At 39.0% G+C, this 26420-nt stretch overlaps 1 protein-coding gene across 5 annotated transcripts; it reads left to right on the top strand.

Moving 5' to 3' along the window:
• The first annotated feature begins 64 nt into the window (after positions 1-64).
• NRG4 (neuregulin 4) lies at positions 65-26420 on the top strand. 5 transcript variants are annotated; one of them, XM_075431258.1, is made up of 8 exons: positions 65-83; positions 338-485; positions 4864-4945; positions 5957-6022; positions 10061-10154; positions 17601-17750; positions 22598-22677; positions 22773-26420. In XM_075431258.1, the coding sequence occupies exons 4-8, from the start codon at positions 6013-6015 to the stop codon at positions 22787-22789; spliced, it is 351 nt and encodes a 116-aa protein (XP_075287373.1). In that variant the 5' UTR covers positions 65-83; positions 338-485; positions 4864-4945; positions 5957-6012; the 3' UTR covers positions 22790-26420. The 5 variants fall into 5 exon arrangements, with proteins under 5 accessions (XP_075287373.1, XP_075287375.1, XP_075287372.1 ...); XM_075431260.1 differs by lacking the exon at positions 65-83 and adding an exon at positions 92-226 and having other exon boundaries at positions 4882-4945; XM_075431257.1 differs by lacking the exon at positions 65-83 and adding an exon at positions 92-226.

Genomic DNA, 26420 nt, shown 5'->3' with positions numbered 1-26420 from the left:
CGAGCGCGCGCGCGCGCCCCCCGTCACGTGGGCGCCGGTGACCCAATAGCGGCGGCGAACGGCAGGCACTGTAGTACTACGAGGTGGGGACGGCGAGGCGCGAGAGGGCGCGGCGGGGCGGGCCCGAGGCCCAAGCCCCCGCCCCGCACGCCCCCGGGAGCTCCCCTCACGGCTGCAAGCTGCCGGGTCGCGATCGCCCACCCGCGGGAACAGGGCGGGAGGGCAGGTGGGAGCCCCGGCGTGAGGGGCCCGGCTGTGGGGGGACCCCGCTGTGAGGGGCCGGGGCGGCCGCCGGCCCCGCTCTTACCGCTTTCCGCGCTTGGCTTTGTTTCCGCAGCCGCCGGGATTGCATCACCGCCCGCGGAGGGAGCAGCTGCGGGACTGCGCGATGCGGTGTGGAGGTTGCGTGGCTTCGGCGGAGCGTCCCGTGCGTGTCTGAGAAAGAAAGACTGCGGCAGCACAGTTGGGAGTGCCCATTCGCTGTGGTAAGCCGTGGTTTAAGTAGAACAAATTAGCTCGATCCAAAATTAAATGCAAGAAAGGGAAGCTAAAAAAACCTCAAGGTTAAGAATGTGCTTTAAATAGACCAAAAAACCCCAAAATAATTGAAATTCAAGTTTTAACAGGTCTCTCCCTCATGCTGAGCTGCCGTGGAATGGCTGGTGTTGGCAGCAATCAGTTATCACTGTCCAGACGATGTTTAGCTTACAAAAATCAAAATCGGTATTATGAAGGCTAGTTACCTTACCCTCCCGATGACTACCATGCAGAAGTAAATACCTAAACTCTTATGATAGATATATTGTTACTCTCTCAAAATTATTGAAGTTATATTGGTCTATTTTATTAAATGTCCCCACGTGCTAAACTGTCTCCTTGTACACGAGTTTGTAATATGGATTTATTGAGTTCTGATTTTTGGATCTGCAATTACTGACACTTGAGAGCTGACATTCTGATGGACACTGTATCTACCACTGAGATATGAATAAAAATTAATCATGCAGTGAGAACCTTTAAGTTGTATTACATTTCAGTTGATTTCTTAAGAGAGTTTAGGGGTGAAACCTGTGAATAAAAGGGCCACAGAAGAAATCGGTAAGCACACAGAATGAAAAAATAGTGTTGTGGGGTTTTTTTCCAAGCTTGGTAGTGAATTTTTTTTTAATGCAAGTGTCTTCTAAAATTTATTAATTCCCCCCACATAAGCACACACAAACTCAAGACTGGAGTCTCGATCTCAAAATTACAAATGTGTAGCATGATGACAAGTAGGTGCGTTTGACAGAAGCCTCAACTGAAATGCCAACTTCAGTACAAATACCTCATACAGTACAACGGTGTTTCAGATGGGAACTTGCAGTTGGTTGCAAACTACTTCTGAAATTTTAGGAATAGAAAGTTTTCCCTTAAATTTACTGTAATGCCTCAAACTGTGATTTCAACATCATGATAACAGTTTTACCAGCAGTTTTGGTGTATAATTAATCCTAGGCATACTTCAGTGGATAAAATCAAAATGTAAACCTAAAGTACTGCTGTAGGCATTCCCAAGACAAGAGGACTCAGTCATTTCTGTCACTTCAGAAAACTGTAATGGAAAGAATTTTGAACAGCTGTGTTCAAAAAATTCACCTGCCAAGCACGAGCATGTTGAGACTTGTGAGCTGTCTGGCATACGCCTTCCCTTCTGTCTTTCCTTCACGTTGTGGTGCTCTCATCTTCAAAGAAACTTCCAGCGTGTAAATTTGAGTAACGCATTTTCCTTACACAAATTTGTTGTAATATCTCATCTTCAGTTCCTCCTTATTGAGATCTCCATTTCTTTCAGGCAGTTTGATGGATTTTTTCTGATGCCTGATGATTTTCTCTGCTAAAATCAGTTATGAGCTTCATATGGTGAGGGTGTTAGAAGTTATCACCTAGATAAGAAAATAAACAGACTCCTTTTAGCAAGGCTTCAGGGGATTTCCAGGCTCTTGGAGAAAATAAGAAGCGTAGACTACTAACTGCTTGATAAATATCAAGGACACATCTCAGAAAGAAATTTATGTTTAATTAACCTACTAAGCAGATAGTGCGATTTAAAAAAAAATTTTCCCTTCATTGCTTTCACGACACAAATATTTGAGCTCAGTATTGGGGCAGAATGAGATTTTACCTCTTTTGGACTTTAAAAAAGAATACATAATGCAGTAAAATCTCGTTCTTGAAGACAGATGCAAGGTGCAACTTCATCTAAATGAACAAACAGTGTATATTTGAGATAGCCATGTGACTGAAATGATCTTCTTTAATTTGGGGGAGAGTTTACATAGAGATTGATTTTAAGAATGTTTGGATAGCAAAAAGCTGTAAAACAAACCCCAAATCATTATTCAGTGCTTTCTTTTTATCTGCCTGTGCTCATTAAGACTTCCAGTTAACATCTTTTGGGGATACTGCATCTCATGGATGCTTAGAATAGTTAGGCCTTACAAGTACGCAAAAATAAGTGGCAATAAGGATTCTATTTTAAGCATATGGGAAGAAAAGCACACAGGTTCATTTAAAGACAAATCTCATGAGTTCAGAAGACTTGTTGTGGCCAGCCTCCAGTATGGCCAGATCTTGGCACGTATTTTTCCTAGAGAGCTGAACCCATAGCAGTTTTGTGTCTGAGTCCTCAATTTGCCCAGAAATCCAATAGCAGTTCCCCCAAAATAAAAAACTGTATTCTTTCCCCAGTATTTAGGTGCCTAAGAAGCATGAGGGTATATGAATTTTCTTGTGTGGCTCACTTTAACCTGCAGCTTCTCTGCTACAGAACAGTAACCTGGTACTTCAACCACACGTCCAGCGTTTCAGTGCAACACATACATACACACAGAGTTCAGGCTTTATTCAAAAAAGTACTTGAACACGGCTTTAATTTAGTGGTTTACGATATGATTAACTCTAAACATTTGATGTAAATCCTTTCCTAAACGGAAGCCCATGTTAACGAATTCACACTGCAAAAATAAAGATGCACAGGACTTTGAATTAATGGAAGAGGCTGAAATAGCGTCAGTATATATCAGTATACACAGCTGACCTAATAATGTACAAACTGTAATCTTTCAAAGTATTGTTATTATTAATAGCGGTTTAGATGACAAAGATGTGGGGGAAAGGGTAGAACTGATCTGAAGTTTTTTTCAACAAGCTGACACAGAGCAAAACAGGCTATATTTTAAATTCCAGATTGAAATACTCTAACTTGATACACAAAGTAATCTTTCACGAACTCCCAAGATGCATGCAAGATAAACACTGGAGCATTCATAGAACTGGATTCTTGGTTTCTGTAAGCATAGGTTACAGCTGTGTCTTAAAAGATGACACTGAGTTTGGAAAGTGTTAGGCAGATGCACAAATGAGGTCTTGCGTTTGTAGTACCCGTTCAGGGCACAGACGGATGTAAGCAAGTTAGAATCGAGGTTAGCAACAATTTCTGCTGTACCATTTCGTTTTGCTTACAATGTATCAGCTTATTTTTCTAATCAGATAAGAGTCCTATTTGTTCTTTTTAGGACACTGATACATACTTACACTTCTGTTAAAAGCACAACAGACAGCCCAGAGAAAAACATTTACATAGAAATACACGACTACCTAATGATTTACTTTTCAGTCTTAAAAAAAAAAAAAAAAGCCACAACTGTGAATGCTGTCAGCAACATCTCTTTTGAAAGGGATCTTTAGACCCAAATTGTGATACTTCTTATCAGAACTTAAAGAACAGAATTATGCATACACACATACATCCTCTTGGATTGTTTAGGAAGTATTTCCCCCCCTTCCTTTGCCACTCCCTGTTTCCTTGAATATGCAGGCAACAAAGTTTGAACATAAGCGGTAGGTAGTCCCATAGCCGCCTTCACACTGTCTTGTTCTCTGCGGTCAGTTTAGGAACGGTTCGCAGTGCCTGTAACAGTTAGTCCTAGTCCAAGCAGCTGAGGAGGTGCACAGCACATCCACTTAACACACTGATGCAGCAGAAAACCGTCAGCTTTAAGGAATTTTCTGCTGGATCATTGGATTTAAGCACCTCCTGAAAAAGTTCAACTTACACTAGCAGCAGCACCAGAGAGACAGTGAGGTGCACACTGACAACAAGGTGAAGGAACGAGATGCGAGACCTCATTTGTGCAGTAGAGAAATCATTATTTTGTCTGTTCAAGGACCCATATCCTAATTAAATCTGGAAAAGGAGCTAGTCTGAAATTTATGTTATATATCCTATTTATATTTTCTGTTATGAGCGCTATAGGATATTATGCAATTTTTTGGCACATTCTGAGAAAAGGGAAAGTAAATAAAAAAAGACTGCTTGTTCCAATAAAATACAAATTTAAATCAGATTTTTGACTGCTGCATATTATATTTTTATGCTGCAATTTATATATACTACATTATGTGAATGTTTTGAATTCAGCAATAAACTGTAGTACTGGTAACCCTAGAAAAATACACAAGTGATTTTGTGAGCATAATGGGGTGTTACCCTATTCTTGGCCTCTGTATGCTTGTTTGTCTTTGCTGTAACCTCACCCACATTGCACTATATGTAAATTTGAAGCCTTTTTAATAGCACATACAGAATCCAGATCTTGACTGCTAAAAACAACCGTCTCCAGGATATTTTCTTTTAAAAACAGGATTTTAGTTCTGAAGTGAATCATGTTGGTTTGTTCCTTTGTGCCACATGCTGTGTTCATTGTACTTGGTTGTGCAAACAAGGTAAGCAAAATTGCGTATCTGTGAGGCAGCCCAAGAGGACAGCCTTTGGGTGGGGACCTTGCTGTTGCAGCCCGGTCTCACAGGGAACTGCCATTTCAGATTTTCTTGCATGGACAGGACACTTAAAGAGCTAGAGAAGCCATCTGAGGTCCCACGAAAAACAGAACTGTCTGCTTATACAGTAAGTACAAATGCATTATGCCTTTTGAAATGGGCCTCTACAGAAAGTTGCCTTTCTACTACTAAAAGCTGAAGTATAGGCAATTATTTCTGGTGAAGCTGATAATTTATTTTATTTGATCATTTAATGGGGAAAAATCTTTCTTCCAATATAGGACAGTTTGCTTAAATATTTACGTTACGTACACTTTAAAGTATAATGAAGAAAAAAGAGCAAACATTAAAAAATAAGATCTATCATGTTAGGTTTGTTCAGTAACCTATTTGGTATGGTAAACCGTGACTATACAAGAAAGCAGAATATAGCAGCATTAGATGGTTATAGAGTTGGCACATCTACAGAATAAGTTTCTTTTCAGCAATGTCAAGTGAAGATCGGTTTCTGTCCGGGCAGAGTTTCTACTCCATATTTTAAAAATGATTGTACAAGTTCTGACCTTACTGAGTTCTGCTAAATTCATGGCCTGTATTACTAATTTCACCTGACACCCAGACATGAGAAACGAGTACTCAAGTGAAACACACACATTCTCTCTGAGAAATTACAAATGTTGGAAGTTCTTGCTTGTGAAATGCAAGAATTCCACCACCAAGATCTTACCTGACTGAATAATTACCTGTCTGAGGACCGGTTCAGTTGTTTGCACTGACTTGCAAGGTACAAACGTTAACTTAATTTGCTAGCCACAAACAATAATTTAGATTGCCTAAAAGCATCAGGTATTACAATTCTGAATAAGCACAGCAGTCTGAAAAAAGTTTTCATTGTTTCAACGTGCTTTAGTGTGAATTTGGTTTTACTCTGTAGTACTGCCTTTAGGAGTTCACTGAACTTGACATTAATTAACTGTGAATTAATGGAACTTCCATATAATGCAACAGTATATTGCTGTCAAAGTACAGCAAATGCCCTTAGCAGCAACACTAAAAGATGCATTCCAATAGCTATTTCTTCAGGGAAAAAATCACTGTGATTAAAAATGACATGCTAAATTTACATGTTTGTCTTTAGGTGCTGTTTTAGAAGAATAGCCTCTGACCAAGAATAAAAATTGTTGTCGGAATAATATGCGAACAGGTAATTTCCTCCAAGTCTTCACTTGGATGTGTATACATATATAATTAGAATTCATTTAAATTGCATTGATTTTGACAGCTGCCATTGGGATTGTCACAACTGCTCCATAGGGCTGTCTTCACTTACTAGTCAGCAAACTATAGAGTTCACCAGGCAGTGGCATGAATTCTCTTCAGGAGAAGTTTGCTTTGATCAGCCCTAATATTTCACAGTCCGTGACTGATTAGCATACAGTCCAAAATTGATTAAAAGTGAGGAAGCATGCCTCAGCCCCTTTATCTCCTGTCAACAGTTCCCACTCCTCCCCCTTCCCTTTCTTGTTTTAGCAGACTTCAGGATTAGATGGTCTGTAGTATTTTAGCCTCTGGACTAGGCAAGACAGCTGAGTCAACATGTGGATTATCAAGGCTGGTTTGGTTCTTCGGGGGTTAAGGTGGTGTTGAGCCTTTATTTGTTTTTCTTTTTTAACAGATAGGACAGGCAGCTTAAAAAAGTTAAAAGCAAACAGACAAGACGGTTTAGGGACAGGTTTTTGTGTGTGTCCTCAGAATAATTGAGAATCAGTGTATTTAGAGGCTGCTATTACCTCTGCCAGTTTTAAGTATTCACCGTCTAGTGTCAGAAAGAACAATCTTCTTTCATTCCCCTTCACTTCTTCCACCAAATCCCGACTCTTTTTAAAAAAGAACTTGTGTGTCCTCTCTTTATTTAACCTCTCCCATAGAAGGATGTACCAGAATACATACATGTAATGTAGAACATATGTTGATAGAGTTTCTACAGTTGTATTAATTGAAAAGCTAAATCTTTTGTGTTTTTTTTTTAATTGCCCATCATCATTTGACTTGTTAAACTTTTCTATCTTGATTATGGTAGTCTGAATGTAGTATACATTTTATTTTCAAAGCATAGAATTTGCATTTTTAGATTAATATAATGTATTGACTTACCTCATGAAAAATCATAACACATTCACCAATGCTAATGTAATTGGGTTTTGGCTTGCATTGAACCCCTTCTGATTCTCCAGCATACTCTCTTGCACCATTGACTGTAAATTTAAAGGGATAATAAACTGTTGCTTTCATACTTCTGTTTCTATGAACACAGAACTGTAGCTTTCAAATTTGATCCAAACTACTGCATTTCAGTAAAGTGGGTATGGAGTACAATAATGTATATTTTTGTATTGTAGCAAACCCCACTACTACTAGTAGTTAATAATATTTTTTTGTGTGTTAGAGCATACTGAATTTTCTTTTATTCTCTTTCACAATTCCGTCATTTACTTTATACTGTATTACTCTGGTACTTTCAATAAATAGTAGAAAAGTCTTAATACACAAAATGGAATTAATGAAAAGCACCATTGGATGGAAGATAGGGCACCTGATCTATATGGACATAGAGGTTTCTTCAAATATCTCATTACTGGTAAAATTAAGGGTACCATTTTTCCCTTAGCACCAGAAAGAAGTCTAGCTCTAGAAAGAAACAGCCTATATATTGTCTGTAATTACAATCAAAAAGGTTTTGAAGGCTTCCTGGGCACTTTTTGTTCTCTCTCTCCACCCCTAATAGGCCTAAGATAGAGTGCCCGAGGTATTTTGGCAGAACAGAAATGTCTAGCTGGGCTGTACAGCTGGTCCTTCCTACATGGATCACACCACAACAGCAAAGGAATCATTCTCCCTCATGTTCTGAGACCTGAATGACTTGAGGCATTTCATTTTCTTCCGTACTCTACCACTGTGCCAGTGTGAGATCAGCCTGTTTTTGCATAAAGATGAAGAAAAGGCAGGATTTTAAGGAGTTTAACAAGTTCTTGTTAATTCTCATGAGAATTTCTTTGAAGGTTCTCCATGATCTGTCTAAAGGGATTTTTCTGTGGGGCCTACCTTCTATCATCTCATTTTTCCATCTGGTAAAATTTCAACAACACTTCACTCCCTCAGAACCTCAACAGAGTGGAGAGCAGGTCAGGGTTGAGAATTTTGCTTTTGATTCTTACAGTTGTATAGATATCCTGATACACTGTTCACGTATTCAGTATCATCTCTTCATTTAAGGAAGGATGTAGCCTTCAATTTAATTACACTGTCACAGAAGTTCCACTGTTATGTTTGAATAGACTAAAATAATTTATAGTTCTTGTTTAAAAAACAGCTTCTTTTTTTTTCTGTTACCATTTTATTCCTATTCCATTTATACTGTTACCCATGCAAAATAATTTTAAAAGTCTTTTAGTAGCAAACTTGCAGTAAATTAATTGCCAGTAGACAGGCACAGAAAGCTTTAGTGTTAAAATAAATGTCCATTTAACTTCTAACAAGGTAGGGCAGAACACATTTCTATTATGCCACATCCTGCGCCAATGCAACAAGGTCAAACGTGAACAATCTTTCGGGCCTCCCCCAGCTCCTCCAGCTCCCTAATTTATCTGTGCACATGCAAAAAGGTCCAGTTACCATTTGGGTGCTAGCATATCATATTTGGTAACATGAACATGAAACTGAATTGCTGTTGAGCTCTGTGGTACCACTGCCTTCATCTTAAAGAATGTAAGGACTTTACTCACGCTCCTACGTCAATAGGCCATCACAGAAATGTGAGAATGTATGAAAAAATGGGAGAGTGGAATTACTAGAGATGATCTAGAGGAGAGCAGGATGCACAATGTTTTTGTTGCACAGGATTAGAAGTACCTCAGCTTTTCTGCTGCTCTTAGAAAAGTCAGGTTACTAAAGCTGTAGAAGCTCCCTCTAGGGCAGAATGTCTTATGGCCACACGTCTCACTTTTTTCTGCAGGAATAAAGGGGAACCCTAACTCTTTTTCCCAAAGGACAAATAAGAAAATGAAAATCTTGATTCCTCTTAAACAATACTGTATTTTGTACAGAACGTGTCTTCTACACATAAATAGTGAGACAGCAGAATTCTTATTTTCAGAACTTCAGGGAGAAATAACAGCAAAAACAACACCTAAAGTGTGAGGTAACACATGATTCTCACACTTGTGATGTCAGAGGACTGCTCTATTTTTCTTTTTATTGAGATACTGTGGTTTCGTAAGATTGAAGAAATATATGAAATATATATGCATATATATAAAATTAGTTACTGATGCATTAAATGTATCATAAATATATGCAGTCCAACTCCCAAATTTAGACTGCTTGCAAAGAGAGTGAAATGGTACAGTTAGATAGCCTGTTTAAGCATAAAGTGGACAACCGCTGCTCTGAGTGGCAACATTAGTATCCTGTATTTGAGGTTCTATTAGAATGCCTAATTTTGTTTAAAACACTAACAATTCATATAAGAAACCTACTGAGTTAGAAAAAAAGCCTTTTTGAGACCTGTGGAAATTACACTGCAACAGGCAGTCTTCTACCTAAGTGATGCTTCATAGGCTAACTCCTCCGTTGGTGGCTAAAAACTGGGGTGGGAAAACCTGGCAGTGCCCAGCTGTGCCATGATTCAGCTCTTAATACAGCCTGAAGCAGTCTCAGAATGTCCTGGCCCACACCTGAGACTATTTCTGGGTTTATCTGTACTGACTCCGATTCTCTCACAGCAGCTGGTTAAGCTAGAGACAGTTTATGCCGCTGGAACAGGACAAACCAGACTTCCTATAGGTCATCATGTGAGTCACTGTACTCAGTACTGTTTGTGGTCATGGAAGGCAAGTGAAGTAACGGAGAATTCAAAAGTTCCTCTCGCTGTGGGAGAGATTTTGTATTTATTCATATAATTTAGGTGCTTTATGATGATAAATTTGTGATCTTCTTGCATATTGTTACATGAAACAATTCTGCAGGATAGATGGTGCTGTACGTTGCTGGCCCAGAAGGCAAGACTGATACCTTATTTGTTCATAGGGTAGTTTCGTTCGTGTGTGGTGGTTTGTTTTGGTGGGTTTTTTTTTGGTTTTTCAAAGAAGGCACCCTCACTCCCCCAAAATGTAATTAAGATCCCTTTTACTGATAAAAATACAGATGTCTATTTTTCACTGTTTGTTTTGGTCTTATTTTTAAGATCATGAAGAACTCTGTGGCACCAGTTATGGATCTTTTTGTCTAAACGGAGGGATTTGTTATATGATTCCTACTGTATCCAGTCCATTCTGCAGGTCAGTGAAACTAACGTTTGTGTGTTTAAGTACTGGACAGTAGCTGTCGAAAGACTATTTCTCCATTTTGCTTCTTTAAGAAAATACTGTTCAAACGTTACATAAAAGAAAATACTTATTACCTATGGCTGTTCCCAATTCAGTAATTCATGCTCAGATTACTTACCTAGCTTCTAGAGACATGACAATATGAGAAAAATAAACATGTGTACTTGGTGTATACTTGTCTGACAGGTGCAACAGTACTCAGTTACGTATGCATTCAGGATGGTATCTATATTTAGAGCCACATTTCCTCCTCTCATTACAATACAGAAAGGAACAAAATACCCTTTGCCTCATGGAGAATATACTGTAGGAAAGGCATTCAGAAAGGCAAAATACACTCCCAGTTTTTCTTCCATATGAGTTGCAAAAAGTCTCATAAAATGGACTGACCTGAACAAAATAAGGTGGTGCAAAAAAAGAACATAATCTTTTAAGGAGAAGAACATAATTCAAGAATTACTGTGTTCTCTCAGTCTCACTGTGATACTCCAAGGGCAGCTTTACAGTGACAGCCAAAGATCACTTGATAAAGAAACATCAAGGCAGCAAATACAGATTCTTCTTACACCATTAGTTTAGGGGACCATTCTTCTTTTTGAAGCCCATGTAGCACACTGGAAAAGAAGCACTTTCTATTTTTGCATGTGGATACGCTTCCTGCTTAAATACAGGCCTATACTTTTAGTTTCTCATTTACCAAGACATAAGAAGATGACAAATTAAATTCTAATTTTTCACGGTTCTGCATTTACTAATTCTGAGTTATCGTTCATCAAAATAAATTAGGGTTAATTCAATGGGTTTACTTAATATGATGATAGACATTCAGACACCTGTTATGTACACTTAAGGATATTACCTTTTTTTCTTCCGTGGCAAGTTCTGCTCCCTCTTCAGTCTTGAGCTATAACTAATGATAACTGGATGAAAAAGTTGGAGAAGGAAAAAAAGTCTTTTCTAAGATTCTTAATTAAACTATTTCTTTCTTTTGCTTGGGACAGTTCAATTTAAACATTTAAAGTCAAGCATGTAAACTCATCTGGTAGATGAGGAAAGAAGAGGCAATTTTGTGGTAAATGCTCATTGAAAAACATACACAGCATATCACTGTCATTAAGCATACTGTCCAATGTCATACTATGAATCAGGTCCAGTAGTGAGAATAAAGCTCAGAAGTGCTGTATGATGATGATTTATTCTAATTGCTAAACCTTGCAAGCTTATGCGATGTAAAACGAATACTACACACACAAAAAGTAACAGGTTTTTTTTTTTTTTCTAGAAGGAATCCTATATTATTGACCTTAAAATACTTACATGGAAAAAGAATGGTTAGACTAAACAGCATTAGTCACACAGCTTCATAGCACCCTCTCAACCACCACTAGACTGTGTACTGAGGAAGGTGTATTTCATGCAATAACTGTAAGTAGGAAGTAACAAATATTCAGAACAGTTCATTCTTCAGGAGCACAAGCTAGTCAGTGTAGATAATTTCTACTTTAAAAGGGGCTCCAGATGAAGTAATTTGTAATTCAGGTACTAGAGGATTTTATAATCTGCTGAAGCAGAAAAGTAACATCTTAAGAGCATTTCTGTTACACTCAGGAAATCTTATTGCATTTAAATTATAAAGTATTTTTATTCTGTATCTAATGGTTGATTATGGAGTTATATGGGTTTAAATAGCAGCATTCTATTTAAGCACGTCCTTATTCTGAGCGTGTTCCTTAATCAGTCAGAGAAGGCTAATTATAGATGAGAAAGGTTTTGTTTACACACAGATATCTTAGTAATCAGCAGTGATGTGAATAGAAACAACAGAAAAAATGCATCACTATTCAGCAGAATTCAGAAAAATAGTTGGTGCTTTGGAACTTCAAGACTGGCATCATCACAGAGTTGCGCAGTTTCTTTGATGCAGGTTTCTGCCAAATCCCACCTAAAGCTTCCAAGTGCTCTCAAATGATCATCTCCCACCAACAGAAAAACTGAATCGGTTTTAGAATGACAGGCTGACTGATCATCAGTACAGCAGTGATTAAAAGGGGGAAATGGAGCAAGAACAGGCTAACAAACTGTAAAAATACCTTAAAGCACATTTCCCTTGACATGCTACTTATTTACACAAATGTGTTGTGCTAAACATAGTTAGTCCAGATTACCTGATGCAACATCACTGGAAGTAATTTCACAGTATAACTAGGAAAATTGCATCATTCTTCAGAAATACATATTTTGTAGCATGCTAACAAACTAAGAGCCACTGTTTACTTTTGGAATGTCAGTTATTTTTACCATTCAGAAATGAATACACATACAAGGTAGAGATTTAATAGAAGCAAAACATTAGTTGAGCCCCCTTCCAAGTGCAACATCAGCAGATTTTAAATATAGCTGATGTGCGTTAAAACATGAGGTTGCTCAGCTGCCATCTTCCCTCATTCCTTTCCTAACAATGAGTTAATGGTCTCAGCAGCAAAAGGCACACCTGTCACCATAAACAAGATGAGCTTCAAACCCAGGAATGCTCAAATGTACTAAATAAACATGCAGCAGAGTGGAGAAGGATGGAAAAGCAGCTGCCTCAGGTGTATCATAAAACAGGAGGCGAAAGCTGTTTGCCTCAGCACCTGATGTGCAGCTATCCCATAATCATTAATTAAAGCAGTGCAGAATTAAGTTAAGATTTTGTTGTCTGAGGGGAAGCTCTGGTATTTCCATTTTGTCTTACACCACATGGCAGATTTCTGAGAGCCTTTCTTCCGTATTTCAGACAAAATACAGATGGTATAAGACCACACAAAACACAGCTCCTCTGCTTCTGAGGGCAGTACACACAGAAGTCACTAGCGAATGCTTTCCTTTTGAGGCAAGGATCGTACTCCACAGAGGGCAGTGCGTTCAGGCTAAGTACTGCAAGGGGCAGAGGCAGGCATTCGAAACCAACGCCCTGAAATTCCTGTCTATGGTTAAAGCATATCTCCACTTTCCCCTTCCTTTGCTTCTATCCTAATCCAAGCTCCCCTTCCACTTTTCCTATGCTGATACAGTAAAATCCCTGCAAATTCCTCCTATCACTTTCTGTGCACCCCATCCTCATTTGGCTCCTTCTCTGAGATGGGTCCTTCGTTGTCTTTTCAGATGTCCCCACGAGTGATATACTTGCTGTGCGGTAAGCCTTTGGAATATACGCACTGCAAGTTGCCAGTGAAGTGCTTTCCACTCAGCTGGGCTTTTCTTCCTTCGCTGCCTCCAAAACTGTGCTTTCACATACCCCAGGCTCTTCTGAAAACACAAAGCGTCCCATTAGCATTTTTCAGTTCTGCTTTCAGTTCTGCTTTTAGCTTGAAAGGTTGGAACAAAAGTTAGAATACACACCAAAAGTATAGCCAAAAAAAGTCAATAGTTAGGATTTATTTTTAATGGGACATAAAATATAAAATGCAACATTGTATTATGTGTTTGAAAAGTACTAGTGATCAGAATTAGTACCATTGCCACACACGGCAAAGCTGGCCATATGAACACACAGCGAAAGGAGTTCTAGGGGAAAATAACCCATTCTCTCAACTTCTTTCCAGGAGTAGGATGAGTTTTATTTTACTCTCTATGTATATGAATACAGCTTCAGAGGAACAGTTTTGAAACTCCTCTGAACACAAAACTTTTTAAAAAAGCTTCCAATTACCTTTGCCATTGCTTATTCACTTGGGCTTTACATTCTTTTTCATACTTACTAGATGCCCTTCTAGGCATAGACATATTATTGTCCATTAGGACAACTTTTAGGAGCCTGCTACAGACTAAAGATGATGGTGATTTTGAAGCTATCAGTCATGTCATTGGAACTGCATTGACAAGCAGGTAATTTTTCAGCTGTCTTTTTCTGCTTCCAGCTTTGCGTTTACATGCAAGTAATTTTTATACCAAGACGCATCCAGGTTTTTCCTGACTAAAGGAAAACTGAAGTCAAGACTCTCATAGTATAACACTAAGCAATGGGAGTCTGTGGCATATTTGACTCAAATCCTACTTCTGTATTTAAAGTCTGTCAGATACTTGCTTATGATGCCCACCTTAGAGTCTGGAAGAGAGAGAAACCTTACCTTCTCACCTAAACCAGACAGGCGGTAGACAACGTTCACCGTCTCACGAACTGCATCTGCAAACGACAGCAGTAATGCGTTCTGTTATTGGAGGGCTGTTAGGCTTGTGTTTCAGTTACTGATCACATTGTAAAGGATCAATGTAATTGCAGACCCACTGGTCATGTCCTGACATCTTATCCAACGCAGTCTAGTTCCCTCCACCTTGTGCTGATGCTGATATGGGTAGTTCTGATTAATATACTATATTGAAAGATTCTGTGCATTTCTTTACATACATTAAGTGTTTTGTCTCCAGCACAGCTCCTGTAGTAAGTTTGTATACAACAGCTAGGCTGGCTCATTTAATCTGAGGAGAGACATGGGCGTGTGTGCATGCGTGTGCAGGCATCTAGGAACGCAGAAATCTGGATGCTATCTGAAAATGGGAGTTTCTAGTCTCACAGCTTTTCCTCCAACATTTTGAGGCTTTTCTGTCTTGCTTGCACTCACTGTGTATGGAACTCCACTGAAATTATTAGAGCTCTGCTAATGCAACATGATAAGCAGATCATCTGAGTGAGTTTTAATTACTGAAGTCTGCTTCGTTTCTTTCCCACCAATTTTAGGAAAGGACTAGATGACCCACAGAGGTCCCTTCCAACCCCTACTATTCTGTGATTCTGTGATTCTGTGACTTAGAGCAGAAACTTTTCCCTCTCTTGGTTGTCTTAAAGCATCAGTTGCTTCTACATTTAACATAGCCCTTCACCTGTTTGTACATCAGCACTGATGACTTCATAAAAGCTTGCGCAAGCCCATATTTGAATATCTAGATTTTCAGAAATGCCCCAACTGTAGCAAGCCTGTCGGTAGGGTCACACTAGCTATAATTTTGTTTATTTAAATGTAACCAAGCAATAACCTCATCTCATTTTTCCTCTTTCTCTGAAAACCTCCCTCATTTTTGGGTCATAGGACATATTTTCTACATAGCATGAATCACTTTCAGCAAGCGTGCCAGCAGGTCAGCCTAGAGAAAGTGGACGGGTAGTTTTGTAATCCCTAATCCCCTGCACACCGTTAAACAGATACTATCAATCTGGCAAGTCATGGAAAACATGTTTCTAAACCTTGTTTTTGTTACATCCAGGAAGAATCAATAGGTTCAGCACCCACGATGTTGAAGTTTTGTATGTGCTTTTTTAGCGTAAGTCTTTTTGCCTTTGCTATAACCTTGGATCTGTATTGGTTATAGTTTTCCCCTTAAGTCTCAGGCCTCCTGGCTCTTTTAACTCTTGGTGACTTATGACTACCTTAAGCATCTGGTTCTGTTTTGTGTTAGTAGAAAGTGGCTACTATCTCAGTGACCTTTTTGCTATGCTGTCATCGCATTCCCAATTGTTTTTCTGTGGTTTTGGCAGAACATGAATATGGCTTCCATGCACTGTTCATGCCCCCCACTCTACCGTATCACAACAGTTCTCTGCCCTAGCCTTTTACCTAATCCTACGTGCACCTCTCTTCAGCGAGAAGGACTGTCCTTTCTTCCTCTGGCTTCATTTTTCTCTTTAGGCTACTGACTTAATCCCTTTACACTCCTTCTCTAGAACTTTTCCATGAGCCTTAACTTGATGCCAAAACCTGTTTATTTTTTTCTTCCTGTATCATTTTAGCCTTGCGTTATTCTCCAGTTTTCATTGGTATTCAAGAATACTTCTATGAATTTTATATTCCATTTCCTATCCCTGTTATTCTATTCAGGTCTCCAAAGCATTTCTCTCTCACTTGCTAGAGAACAATGCCCCACTCAAACTACACTTCTATTTTTAAAAGTATTCTACAGTATTTCAGAAATAGGCCACTGAAATGCCACTATCCTTACAGTAAATATCTGGAACATTATCTCAAGCAATCAGAGCATTCTGCCTACCCTTCCTTCTCCCACAGTCAAACCTGGTAACTTTGAAAAGTCTTACATTGTCCTTAGTAAATGGTGGCTTTGATCAGTTGCACAGCTTTAATATAGGATGATAATTAAATTTCTTCTAGTGTCTAAATCTTCCATGTGATTTCCAAAGGCAAAGAATTAAAAGAAGCACTAGTAATTCTTTGTGCAATAGTTTAGACCAGTAGTACAGAAATAGTGGTCCATAATCTCTGGAAAGCGGTGCTGGGGGTCACATCAAGCATGCATGGTGGTATGCTCACAGTGATCCATTTGTCTTATTTAGATATGCCAGACATCCTTCTTTCTTGGCAGTTTCTCCCCACTCCGCCTTCTTATCCCTCATCTGAAATTATACCTTGCAGCTGCCAATGGCAGTTAAGAACTTCAAGTATGTTACGGAGTTCAAACCGTTTTTCTCAGCTGGAGCCTGAAATTTCTTACATCACAGATTATTATGACTTCAGTGCCAGAAATAGCAAGAAGGGGCAAGATTTTTAGTAATACCAATAGAGAGAAGCAGATTTACATACATAAAAGATACACGCAGAATGTAGTTATTGAATGAAGTGCTTTCCATTTTCTGTAACACAAGAAATTCCTTAAGAAAACTTAGCAGAAGTGCAAAATAGAAAACAAATGAAGATTAGTTTAGCTTCAACCTATTTTTGACTCAATATGAATTACTAAGCCACTCATTTTATTTAATAAAATATCATACCATGGTAAAATACCATATTCATTTTAATCCTTAAGAAGACTTTTAGGTAGGTCTCTCCCAGAGAGGATCATTCACCAAGCATGTAACATATTCTGGCATGAATTATTACACTGCATAAACTACTTTTCAATTTAAGGTGTACATTGTCTCAATGAATTCCCATTTCCTTGGAGCTAGCTGACAGTACTAGCTCTTCAAAAAAGAAAGCAAGAAAGGGGGAAAAGAAAGCATGACTACTGTGTGTAAGATGAGAACCAGTGGGATGACACAGTTAACACTGAAGAGGTGGATTTAACTAATTAAATCTGCCAGTGGAGGTGGCAGATTTAACTGCGAATTACACCATTGTGAAGTATATTGCTAACCCAATGAATGTATTAAGAAAGATATGGTTTAATATATGAAAGCAGTATGGATCAGAATATAAGCTTGATGACCAACATGCCCAGTTCCCTTTGTTCCAGAAGCACGAGGTGAGTGGAAATCCCTTCAGAAAACTTGCTGTGAAAAAAACATAAACCTTGGATTATGCCATAACAAGTTCTCTCCCCACTTAAGACCAAAGTAAAGCACAAAGCCTTTGTGCTTTTCATATTAGGTGACAAGTTAGCATCTAATCTGAATAAAACTTGGTTTCCCAGGTGTATTGAGAATTACACAGGAGCCCGTTGTGAGGAAGTTTTGCTGCCTAGCATCAAGTCCCAAACAAAAGGTGACCTGTTTGCCACTTTCTTGGCTTCACTTCTTCTTCTAGGATTTCTTGTAATTGGAGCATTCTACTTCCTTTGCAGGTAAAAGTGTTTCAGAGTACTGAAGCTATTTAATCAAGTAGAAATTTCTTCTGGTAATCATGTACTAATTATTTGAATGTAAAAGTATGTAATGAATTATCCATAAGGTTTGTATGGTTATTCAGCATAATTAATGAGGATGTCTCAACTTGTTGCTTGTAATATTTTGCTTCCTGGCTTGTAGTTTTCTCATTGTCTTTTCTAAGCTATTACTTAGTTGCTTTGTGAAAAATACATGTAGTGCACCCATTTCTGAGAGATTTTGCAGTCCACCTAGAGTCAGTGCTAACACTTTAAAACATTAGTCAACCCTTACGTTGTCCAAAGGCTGAGAAGTAGAAGCAAACCACCGAAGTGCTTAGGGATCAGAAACGGTTCTACTGCATCAAACTGGCAGCCAAGCCCTTAGCTCCAAATTCCTTTACAGCTCCTGGTTTAAAAAGGAAAACTAAGGAAAGAATCAAGTTCAAGAATAATCCCAGGCGTGTGTTGATTAACATCTGGAACAAATCAGAGGGCTAACTCATTTATCCATGATGATCCATGTTTGAGTAGCATGAAAACCTCAGTGCTAGACAGCAAGTGCTGCAGGCTTGGGTTTAGTAGCATTTTAGGCATATTAGGTCTTCAAATGAAAACACGTAGGCAGTTACTGGGATTAAGTCAGCTGTTTGGTGCTGTACATGTATCTGTACAGTATATCAGTACACTTCTACCAAATCCAGGCAAACTCACTGTCTTCACTTGCTCGCTGCATTTATGTACAGAAATCAACCTCCAATGTCCCCCCTTGTCTTTAGAGTACAGCACTTTTGCTAAGAGCTCATTTTGTCATATACTGTTAATATGTATTTATGCCTTTATGAGGCAACTGACTAGCCCTTATAATTCTTGGCCCGCACAGACTTGCAGCCTCTTCCTGTTACTCCTATGCTGGATTTCTCCTTGGTTATGATAACCTAAGGTTCTTGCAGTTCTGTTCTTTGCTCTCCCATAATCATACTGCCAAATCAACCTCTCTGATCAGTGCCTTTCAGCAAGAGACCTTTGGAATAGCTGGTCTAGTTTTACCTCAGCTGCTGTCATGGAAACCCACCGAATGCCAGTTTTTCCCATAGCTGAATTTATTTAGAAGAGATAGAGAGCATTTGATAAAACAGAGTTTGTATCAAAAAAAATTTGTTGTAGAGGATACCCCCCACCTTAGTCATTTTACTTAAATTAATCCTGTCTTAGCAGTGGAACGCCACAGCAGTGGTTTGCTAAAGAACGTTTGCAGATTACTATGAAGTTATTAGAATAGAATACAGCTTTAACTAACTAAAGAGAAATGCATTCAAGTCCCATAGAGGTACGGACAGTATTTCTTTAGAAGTAAAGCTTCTCTCTAAGAGGAAAAAAAGTCTTCAGAGAGCAAAGAATTCAGAGTAATTTGTTAAAAGATCCCTTTCGTCTTGCATACAGTAAAATCAGGGTAAGGCTGGAGACACAATCTACTGAGTTTTATGGTCAAAGAGCCTTGCATTGCAAATTGCAGCAGCTTAGAATACCAGCAATGACAGGTCTGTGCAAGTCTTTTATTAGACAACTGGAAGATGAATTTCAACTACTCTGTTTCTTTATAGGAAATCAGTTTACTCAAGCTTCACCTAACTGGCAGAACAAGTAGTAGGGCCTCTTTATTAGAAAAATAACAAGGGCAGCAACTCAGTCTTAACATAGTTGCCCTTGAACTTACCTTACATACCAGACTAGCTTGGGAAATCTCATAAAATAACAATCAACTTTGTTAGTATAAAGAAAAGAATATAACTGGCTAAAAATTGTCTTGTCTTACCTTTACACTTCAGAGGCTGATGTAGCACAATCATCTTCTGCTACAGAACTCATCTGTAAAAGAAACTTTACATCTAAAAGTCCTTATCTCTTGACTGAAGTGACCAACCTATAAGAGGAGTCTCAAGTGGATACTTTACTCCCCTCTTTTCAGCTGTATAAACAAGGATTATTGCTAGCAGCTGTCACTAATATTTAATAATTTTTTTCCCCAAATTTGGTCTACCACCTGTATCATAACATTCTGGAAGAGGGTGGAACTGGGGCTTGTAAGGATTAGCGCAGTTTGCGTCATCCTTGACTTGTCCTCTTGACAGGATCTATTAAATTTAAAATGTTAAGAGAAATATTGTGCTATCAAGCTTCCACTACTATACTTTATTAACAAACACATTTGACCCAGATTCAGAAAGCAGAGAGTTTTTTCCCCCGTATTGTGTGTTGGTAAGCATTTCTGTGGCTCTTTCAGCAGAAGATTCTAGTCCAGTTTTAGTATAAACGGTAATGCAACCTGGAGGGATGCAGAAGAGGAGATATTATTTGAAATTTAGGATACAGAAAGTGAATCCCTAAAATTACACATAAAATCTTTTAGAATTTAGGCAATTAGTGCCCCATTTTCTTGTCCCTGTCATCCCTTGTACCCCCCCTTCCTTCACAAGTTTTCTTTCTCTCAGGCTGCTTGGGGCAGATTTCAGGACCAGGCATGTGCAAGTGCATTTAATGCTCCCTACAAACAAATCCATTCAGCATACAAGGGTGGAGAGAAATGATGTCATTGCTCTACTTATGAAACCAAATCATAAGTAACGGTGAAAGTAGCCCGTAAAAGAAAAGAGTTGCATAGGAAAAGCTCTGGGTGAACAGTGGGAAATAATTGCCCTCTTACATGTAGCTGAGTCATCACATTTTTATCAGCCGAGGATTTATTTTTTCCAATCTGCCAACAATCTGCTGTTAAGCTGATTTCATGCTGTATTTGATGATGTACTAGGATTCATCAAGACGGTATAGTTTGGGAAAGCAAACCTACAAGAAGGAGGAGAGAGAATCAGAGATAATGAAGATTATTCAGTATTTGAAATAGCTAGAGGGTGAGAATGATGGCAAGTAGAACAAAATAAAGACAGAGGAATGGAACTGAAGGTCTGAGTGAAAGGAACAGTAGAGAATGGAGGGAGGGAAGAGGGAGCAGTGGTCAAGGACTGCTGATGTAAAAAAAGCAGCTTAGAACTGGGAAAGATAAACAGTAGTCTAGGGTTAAACCTCCCTCCCACTGTTGCAGGAACCTGCTGAAGGAAAGGCTACGGTAGAGCTACCTTAGTGAGTCTCAGGTTGATAGAATAGAATTATTTAGGTAGTAAAGTGAATAGCTTTAATTTACTTTCTGAAAAAATTACAAGGAATGTTGTTGCAAAGAAAAGACTATGCTTGTATGTCTCCTCAAAGATAAGCCTTGTAAAATAATTTTATATTACGTAGGAATTCATAAGAACAATACTGTCTGCACCCAAAATTAATGTGAAAACCGGTTCAGTACATTAGCTTCCTACGTTACTTTATCCAGTTTTCACCAGTAATGTGTTGTTTCATCAGCAATAAATGTCGCTTCTCTGTCAAAGGGGGAATCCCCATCTTTGAATAGCTTGCTCAGTTCTGTTTGCTGCATTCCTGTAAAAGCTCAGCACATAAAACTATTGCTATTTCTAACTACTGGGATTCACTAGAAGATATGGCATCATGCCAACAATCGTATTTCAGAATAGACAGTAAAATATTTACATTGTGAATGTAAAACTTCCCCACATATATATATATTTTTTTTTAAACAGAACTGGTTTTATGGGAATGATTGCTATTTAACAATGAAAATATGCCTTGGATTGGAGTAGGCTTTTGTGCATCTTTAGGCTGAGGAGCTGTGTAACCTGTTAGCAGAGCAGAGTGTCTGGAGGCAGAGCAAATCCAGATCTCGCCGCTCTCCATCTTGAAACAAACACCACCACCACCCCCCCCCCCCCAAATGGTGCTGATAAAGCCCATGGTTTTGACCGGGGGAAACAGCAAAGTACACAAAAATCCTTGCTGTTACATTGTTACTGAGGTAACAAATGGCATATTTTGCTACAAACAATTCACCTGTCAGTACAGGTCCATCTGGCCTTCTTTCTCCAGAAACACATTGCACAAGGGTTCTGGAGGAAGAGTAAGAAAGGTAGCTGATCTGTACAGATTCCATGTAAGCCAGCTTTTATCTAAAAACAATATAGAGGCCTGAATGCCACATACACAGCTTAGAGGAACAGAGAAAACCCTAGGGAAAGCTAAAATGAATCTGCAGTTTATTTCTATACTTAGTTATAAATCCATGTTGAAATGCCAGATTACCTGCCAGATAGGCGTATACCAATGAACAGGAACGCAGCCAGCCAAAACAACAGGGCCTAGGAATAAAGCCACTTAAGCTGTCCAAGATGACAGACTTTGTGGAGGAGTTGTATCACCACAGGACACAAACTGGACAGAAAGGAGAGCAGCTCATGACTCTTCTCAGGAAAGCAGATGTCTAATTACTATTAAAGCAAAAGAGACAGCAAGAGATCAGCTCTATTTAGAAGATCTGTTTCTCCTCAGGAAAGTGTGGAAAATATGACATTATTGATATTTCCTTTCCAAATGCTAAGAGAGTTAATGATAAATAATTTTGTGGTCCCTACTAATTGCTTAAACAAAGACCTGAGAAATCAGACAAACAGGAACATTAACTTCAGGAAGAGAAGCCACGTAGTTCTGAGTGCTGTTCCTGCCTCTGATCTCTGTTCTTCTCGCTCAAATACATGCTTCTCAAAAATGTTGAGTGTTAATTAGATAGTAATTGCAGAAGATCCATGTAACTTTTTTTCAGTGGAAGCATCGTTCAATTAATTTGTTTGTTCTCTGATAACTTTTTTCACTCTGTGTGGGTTGTTTATGTTTCTCCCTGTTGTCTCCTTTTTGTTTGTTCCGGTCAGGAAAGCTTCCATTCCAAGGACGAGTTCTTCAGAGTGTGGTGCCAGCCTGGTTGAGACTACAAGTAGCAATGGCTGCAACAGTGAGTACATTTAAAGTTAAATGATTTGACTCCATAGGGAAAGCAGGGGAGGACGTTTTCTTTAATTAAAAGCATGTGTTGTGTTTATTTTTCAGAAATAATAACAGAGTAAAGCATTAGCGTGGAAGAATGGTGGGAAAGCAACATGCAGAGCAACCCTAAGAATACAGCAGTTGTAGAGGATGATGCGATAAGCAAGATGAGAGAAGAAAGTAGGCTGAAATAGGAGGCTTGCTTATGCGTTGGAGAAGACTGCCACTAAGACATACAGAGGAACAGTTGCACTCATTAGAGTTTCTATGTATTTTTAAAGGTGTATCAAATTATACAGAAATCACTATAATTTATGGTTGAATACGTGACATTTTTCATAAGTTACTGTTTTCAATAGTGCACGGGTAGAAGCATGAGATAATTTTGGTTTTTACTGCATGAGAAATATGAAATAATCTTTTCTTCACTGCACAGAGAATACTAGATAATCACAGGAGTTTTAGCATGAGGTAATATGAATTTTTGATAGGATTGTCCTTTTTCACAGGATTTCCCCAGAGGAGTTGAGGACTGTTTTGATTCAATAGTTTCACAATTTGTACCTGTGATACATATCCAGAATTTGGCTTGTTTCAGATACACTTACCCGATGTAGGGGGAAAAAAGAGTACCTTCTCCAGCCAATAGTCGGTTTTTGTTTATTTGGTGTTTTTTTTTAATAGTAAGACAACATGAGAATGAGGTACCACTGACTGGTAGTTTATTGGCCAGCTTCCTGGCACAAGATTTTAATTCAAATTAAAAGAGAATATTAAGAGAAGAAATTGGTAATGGTTAAAAGTAGTTTACTAGGCAGAGTATTTACCCTTTGTTTGGTATACGTCCCTAATATTAAGCAAGACGCCTTCCTTGATGGTTTTGTTTTCATCTTGCCTTCTTCTGAAAATTTCACTCCTGAGGCAGATTTAAACCTTACCGTAAACTTTCCAGTTGATATTTCAGATACTAGAAGTCAGGAATTTTATTCATTGGGTCCATTCCTAACAGGAAATACTACCCAGCCAGGTGTCTCGGCTGAACAAGTGCTGCCCTCTCTAAAGATCTATTTGTTTTATTCACATAACCATTTGGTGATCACACCAGTATATTGTCTGTCACTATCTGGTTCCTCACAGGATTCTCTTACTGGGACAAAGAGAGGCCAAATGACATGGTCCATCTCTCTTTCTGCCTCAACAACACGAAGAGACTCTCTGGTTAGTCAGAGGCGTAGAAAACGTGAACTGAACAACTGCCTTTTCAACTCATTTCTAGCACTGGTGTTTGAGACCAGCAAAAATCAGATATGTTTCCATAATGGCATGTCACCTAGCAGCTCCTTCTATGGGATTTGTACGGTTGTACTGAAGAGAAAGTTAATTGAGAAAACTTCAGGAAGAGAAAGGGGAGAAAATGCAGAACACAGATTTCTTATCTCTGAAATAAAAAATCTTGAGGTGTATGAAAATATAGGTGCAAAGAAAATGTTGAATAACCTCCTATTCCCAGGGCATCTACTACACATTCTAGTGTCAGAAAAAACAGTGTGTATTTTATATCGATGCAGACAAAAGTACAGCAAGACAGAGAAGAAAAGGCATGCTGTTACAGTGTATAAGGTAAGAAGTCAAAGAGAAAACCGTATTATAATAGCTGCTAGAAAACAGAACAGCAAAATACATTCCCTTCTGAGGACTCGTGCCAGAGAAGTGCTTAGAGAAGTTAGACTCCAAGTTAAAGTTCAGCATCTCAAGGGAGAATCTGAGGGCACCAAATCAAGTGAAGGACCTGATCCAGAGAGGCTCCCAATGAAGTTATATAAAGCACTAAAAGATTGCTTTCTCCCCAAAGTAACTGACCTTATATGTTATTTTCTGGGCTTCAAACCTTTAGCAGATACTCTGAAGGAAGCTGATAATCTTGGTTTAAAGGCTAGGAGAGATAAAGGTGGTTTTTCATCACACAGGGACACGCCACCGTTAGCTGCTGAGTGCAGGAGATCTGTAGCAGTGCCGACAGCCGCACTAGAGTCGGTATCACCCAACAGACTTCACGTAGCCGCAGCGGAAGTTGGTCAGAGACGACTGCTGTTAGATAGCTTCCGTGCGGTATCAATCATGAGACGTTCAGACTTAGTAATGTTGAAGTCTGGTATACTGTTTCCATTGAAGAGGGACATGTCTTGTGGTCATCTTCAGTGGAAATTCAGGAAAGAAATATTAATAGAAGCTGTAAGAACTAAATGGAGTCAAGTTGCACTCTGTAAACTCTTAGAGCCCGCTCAGCTTTCCAGACAGCCGTGGAATGGTTACTCGCTGTTACCAATCTCGTTTGCATTATTTGTTTCCGAAACAATGTTGTCTTTGAATGAAATCCTACTAGTGATTCAGGCTGCTTCAAACCCATTGCATTTGAGAACATTTCAGCTTCTAAAATTAATTATTCCAGTTCACAAGCTTTGTGATTTTGACATTCAGGTCAAAATGAGATCAGGCTACAAATTCATTTTAAGGTGGTCAAATGGCACAGAAAGTACAGGGTAGCCAACGCTACATACAATGTCATAAATAGTACAATGCTCTCTAGCAATGCTTGCTAACAAAATGAAGCAAGTAGTCCTGCGAGCAATAAAGGTAAGGAAGCACCAGTTCCAGCGGGCCAGATCTTGTGGCTGTGGTCACTGGGGTCTAAAGAAGCGTTAGGGTATATACAGGGATGAGGAAGAAGGTCCCTCTTTTCCGCTTGACTCCAGTTTTCATGAAACGTAAGATCTCATGTCTTTAAAGTGCAATGAAAGGAGAAATGGCTGTTAAGAAAACAAGAGGATTCCTCTGTGCTGTAGCCTTTTGATTTATATTGTTAAATACTATGCAGGAAGACAACCAACAGGAAGTCCAGTTGCTAGCACTTCCCGTTTTACAGGTACTTTCAATGTTGTGCCACCACTTCACAATTTACTGCGCTGCAAAAAATTACTCTCCTCCTGGCCCTGCATTTTTAAAGAGCAGTAGAGGGGCTCTGATAGTGTGACTCAGATATCTGAAAATGGAAAGCAGAGAAGAAACGGGGGAGAGAGCTTACCACAACAGAAGCAGTGCCCGTGCCATTGCTTTCTGTTGTGAGCATTCCAACTAGGAGCTACCAAACTGAGCAGAGTCCAGGCAGCGAGGGAAAGCACTGAGCTTACCAGAAAGGCTAAGAATTCCTGTTAGGTGTTCAGCGAATTCTGTATTGGGAGATGTGTGCCTAGAAGGGAGCGCAGAGGGAGAGGGAGAGCTTTAGCCAGAGGTGGTTGTGGATTTAACATGGGACATCCAACTCTGCTACATGAAACAAAACAAACCCCTCAATGACATTCCTTTGGTATTTAGCATCCTTTCAGATTTAAAGGGCATCAAGCCATTTCCGGTAAAAACTGAAAAGACCATGGATTAGTGCAGATAAAGCATTTTCACTTGTACCATGACCATACTGAAACCCAGGGATATTAATGAAGACTTGTAAGTTTGTCAAAAAAAAAAACCTGAACTAAATTATGTTATGATTCTCTGGCAATTTTCCTTACATTGTCAGGATGCAGATGTTCACTGTGCCTCTCTCAGGCATAAATGCCTTTTGTTGACATCTAGATACTTATCTGAAGAGATGGAATATTCCTGTGTCTCAGGTTATACGGAATAATAAAAAAATTATTTGCTTTTTGTGGTTAA

Source organism: Opisthocomus hoazin, chromosome 10, assembly GCF_030867145.1.
Source record: "Opisthocomus hoazin isolate bOpiHoa1 chromosome 10, bOpiHoa1.hap1, whole genome shotgun sequence".
Taxonomy (NCBI): domain Eukaryota; kingdom Metazoa; phylum Chordata; class Aves; order Opisthocomiformes; family Opisthocomidae; genus Opisthocomus; species Opisthocomus hoazin.
This window is presented reverse-complemented; position numbering and strand designations above follow the sequence as displayed.

What these genes read in the sequence shown, in the direction of transcription:
- NRG4 (XM_075431258.1), top strand. An exon ending in GTATCCAGTCCATTCTGCAG is followed by an intron (nt 10,155 to 17,600) that starts GTCAGTGAAACT and finishes TTGGTTTCCCAG; the next exon opens with GTGTATTGAGAATTACACAG. An exon ending in GCATTCTACTTCCTTTGCAG is followed by an intron (nt 17,751 to 22,597) that starts GTAAAAGTGTTT and finishes TGTTCCGGTCAG; the next exon opens with GAAAGCTTCCATTCCAAGGA.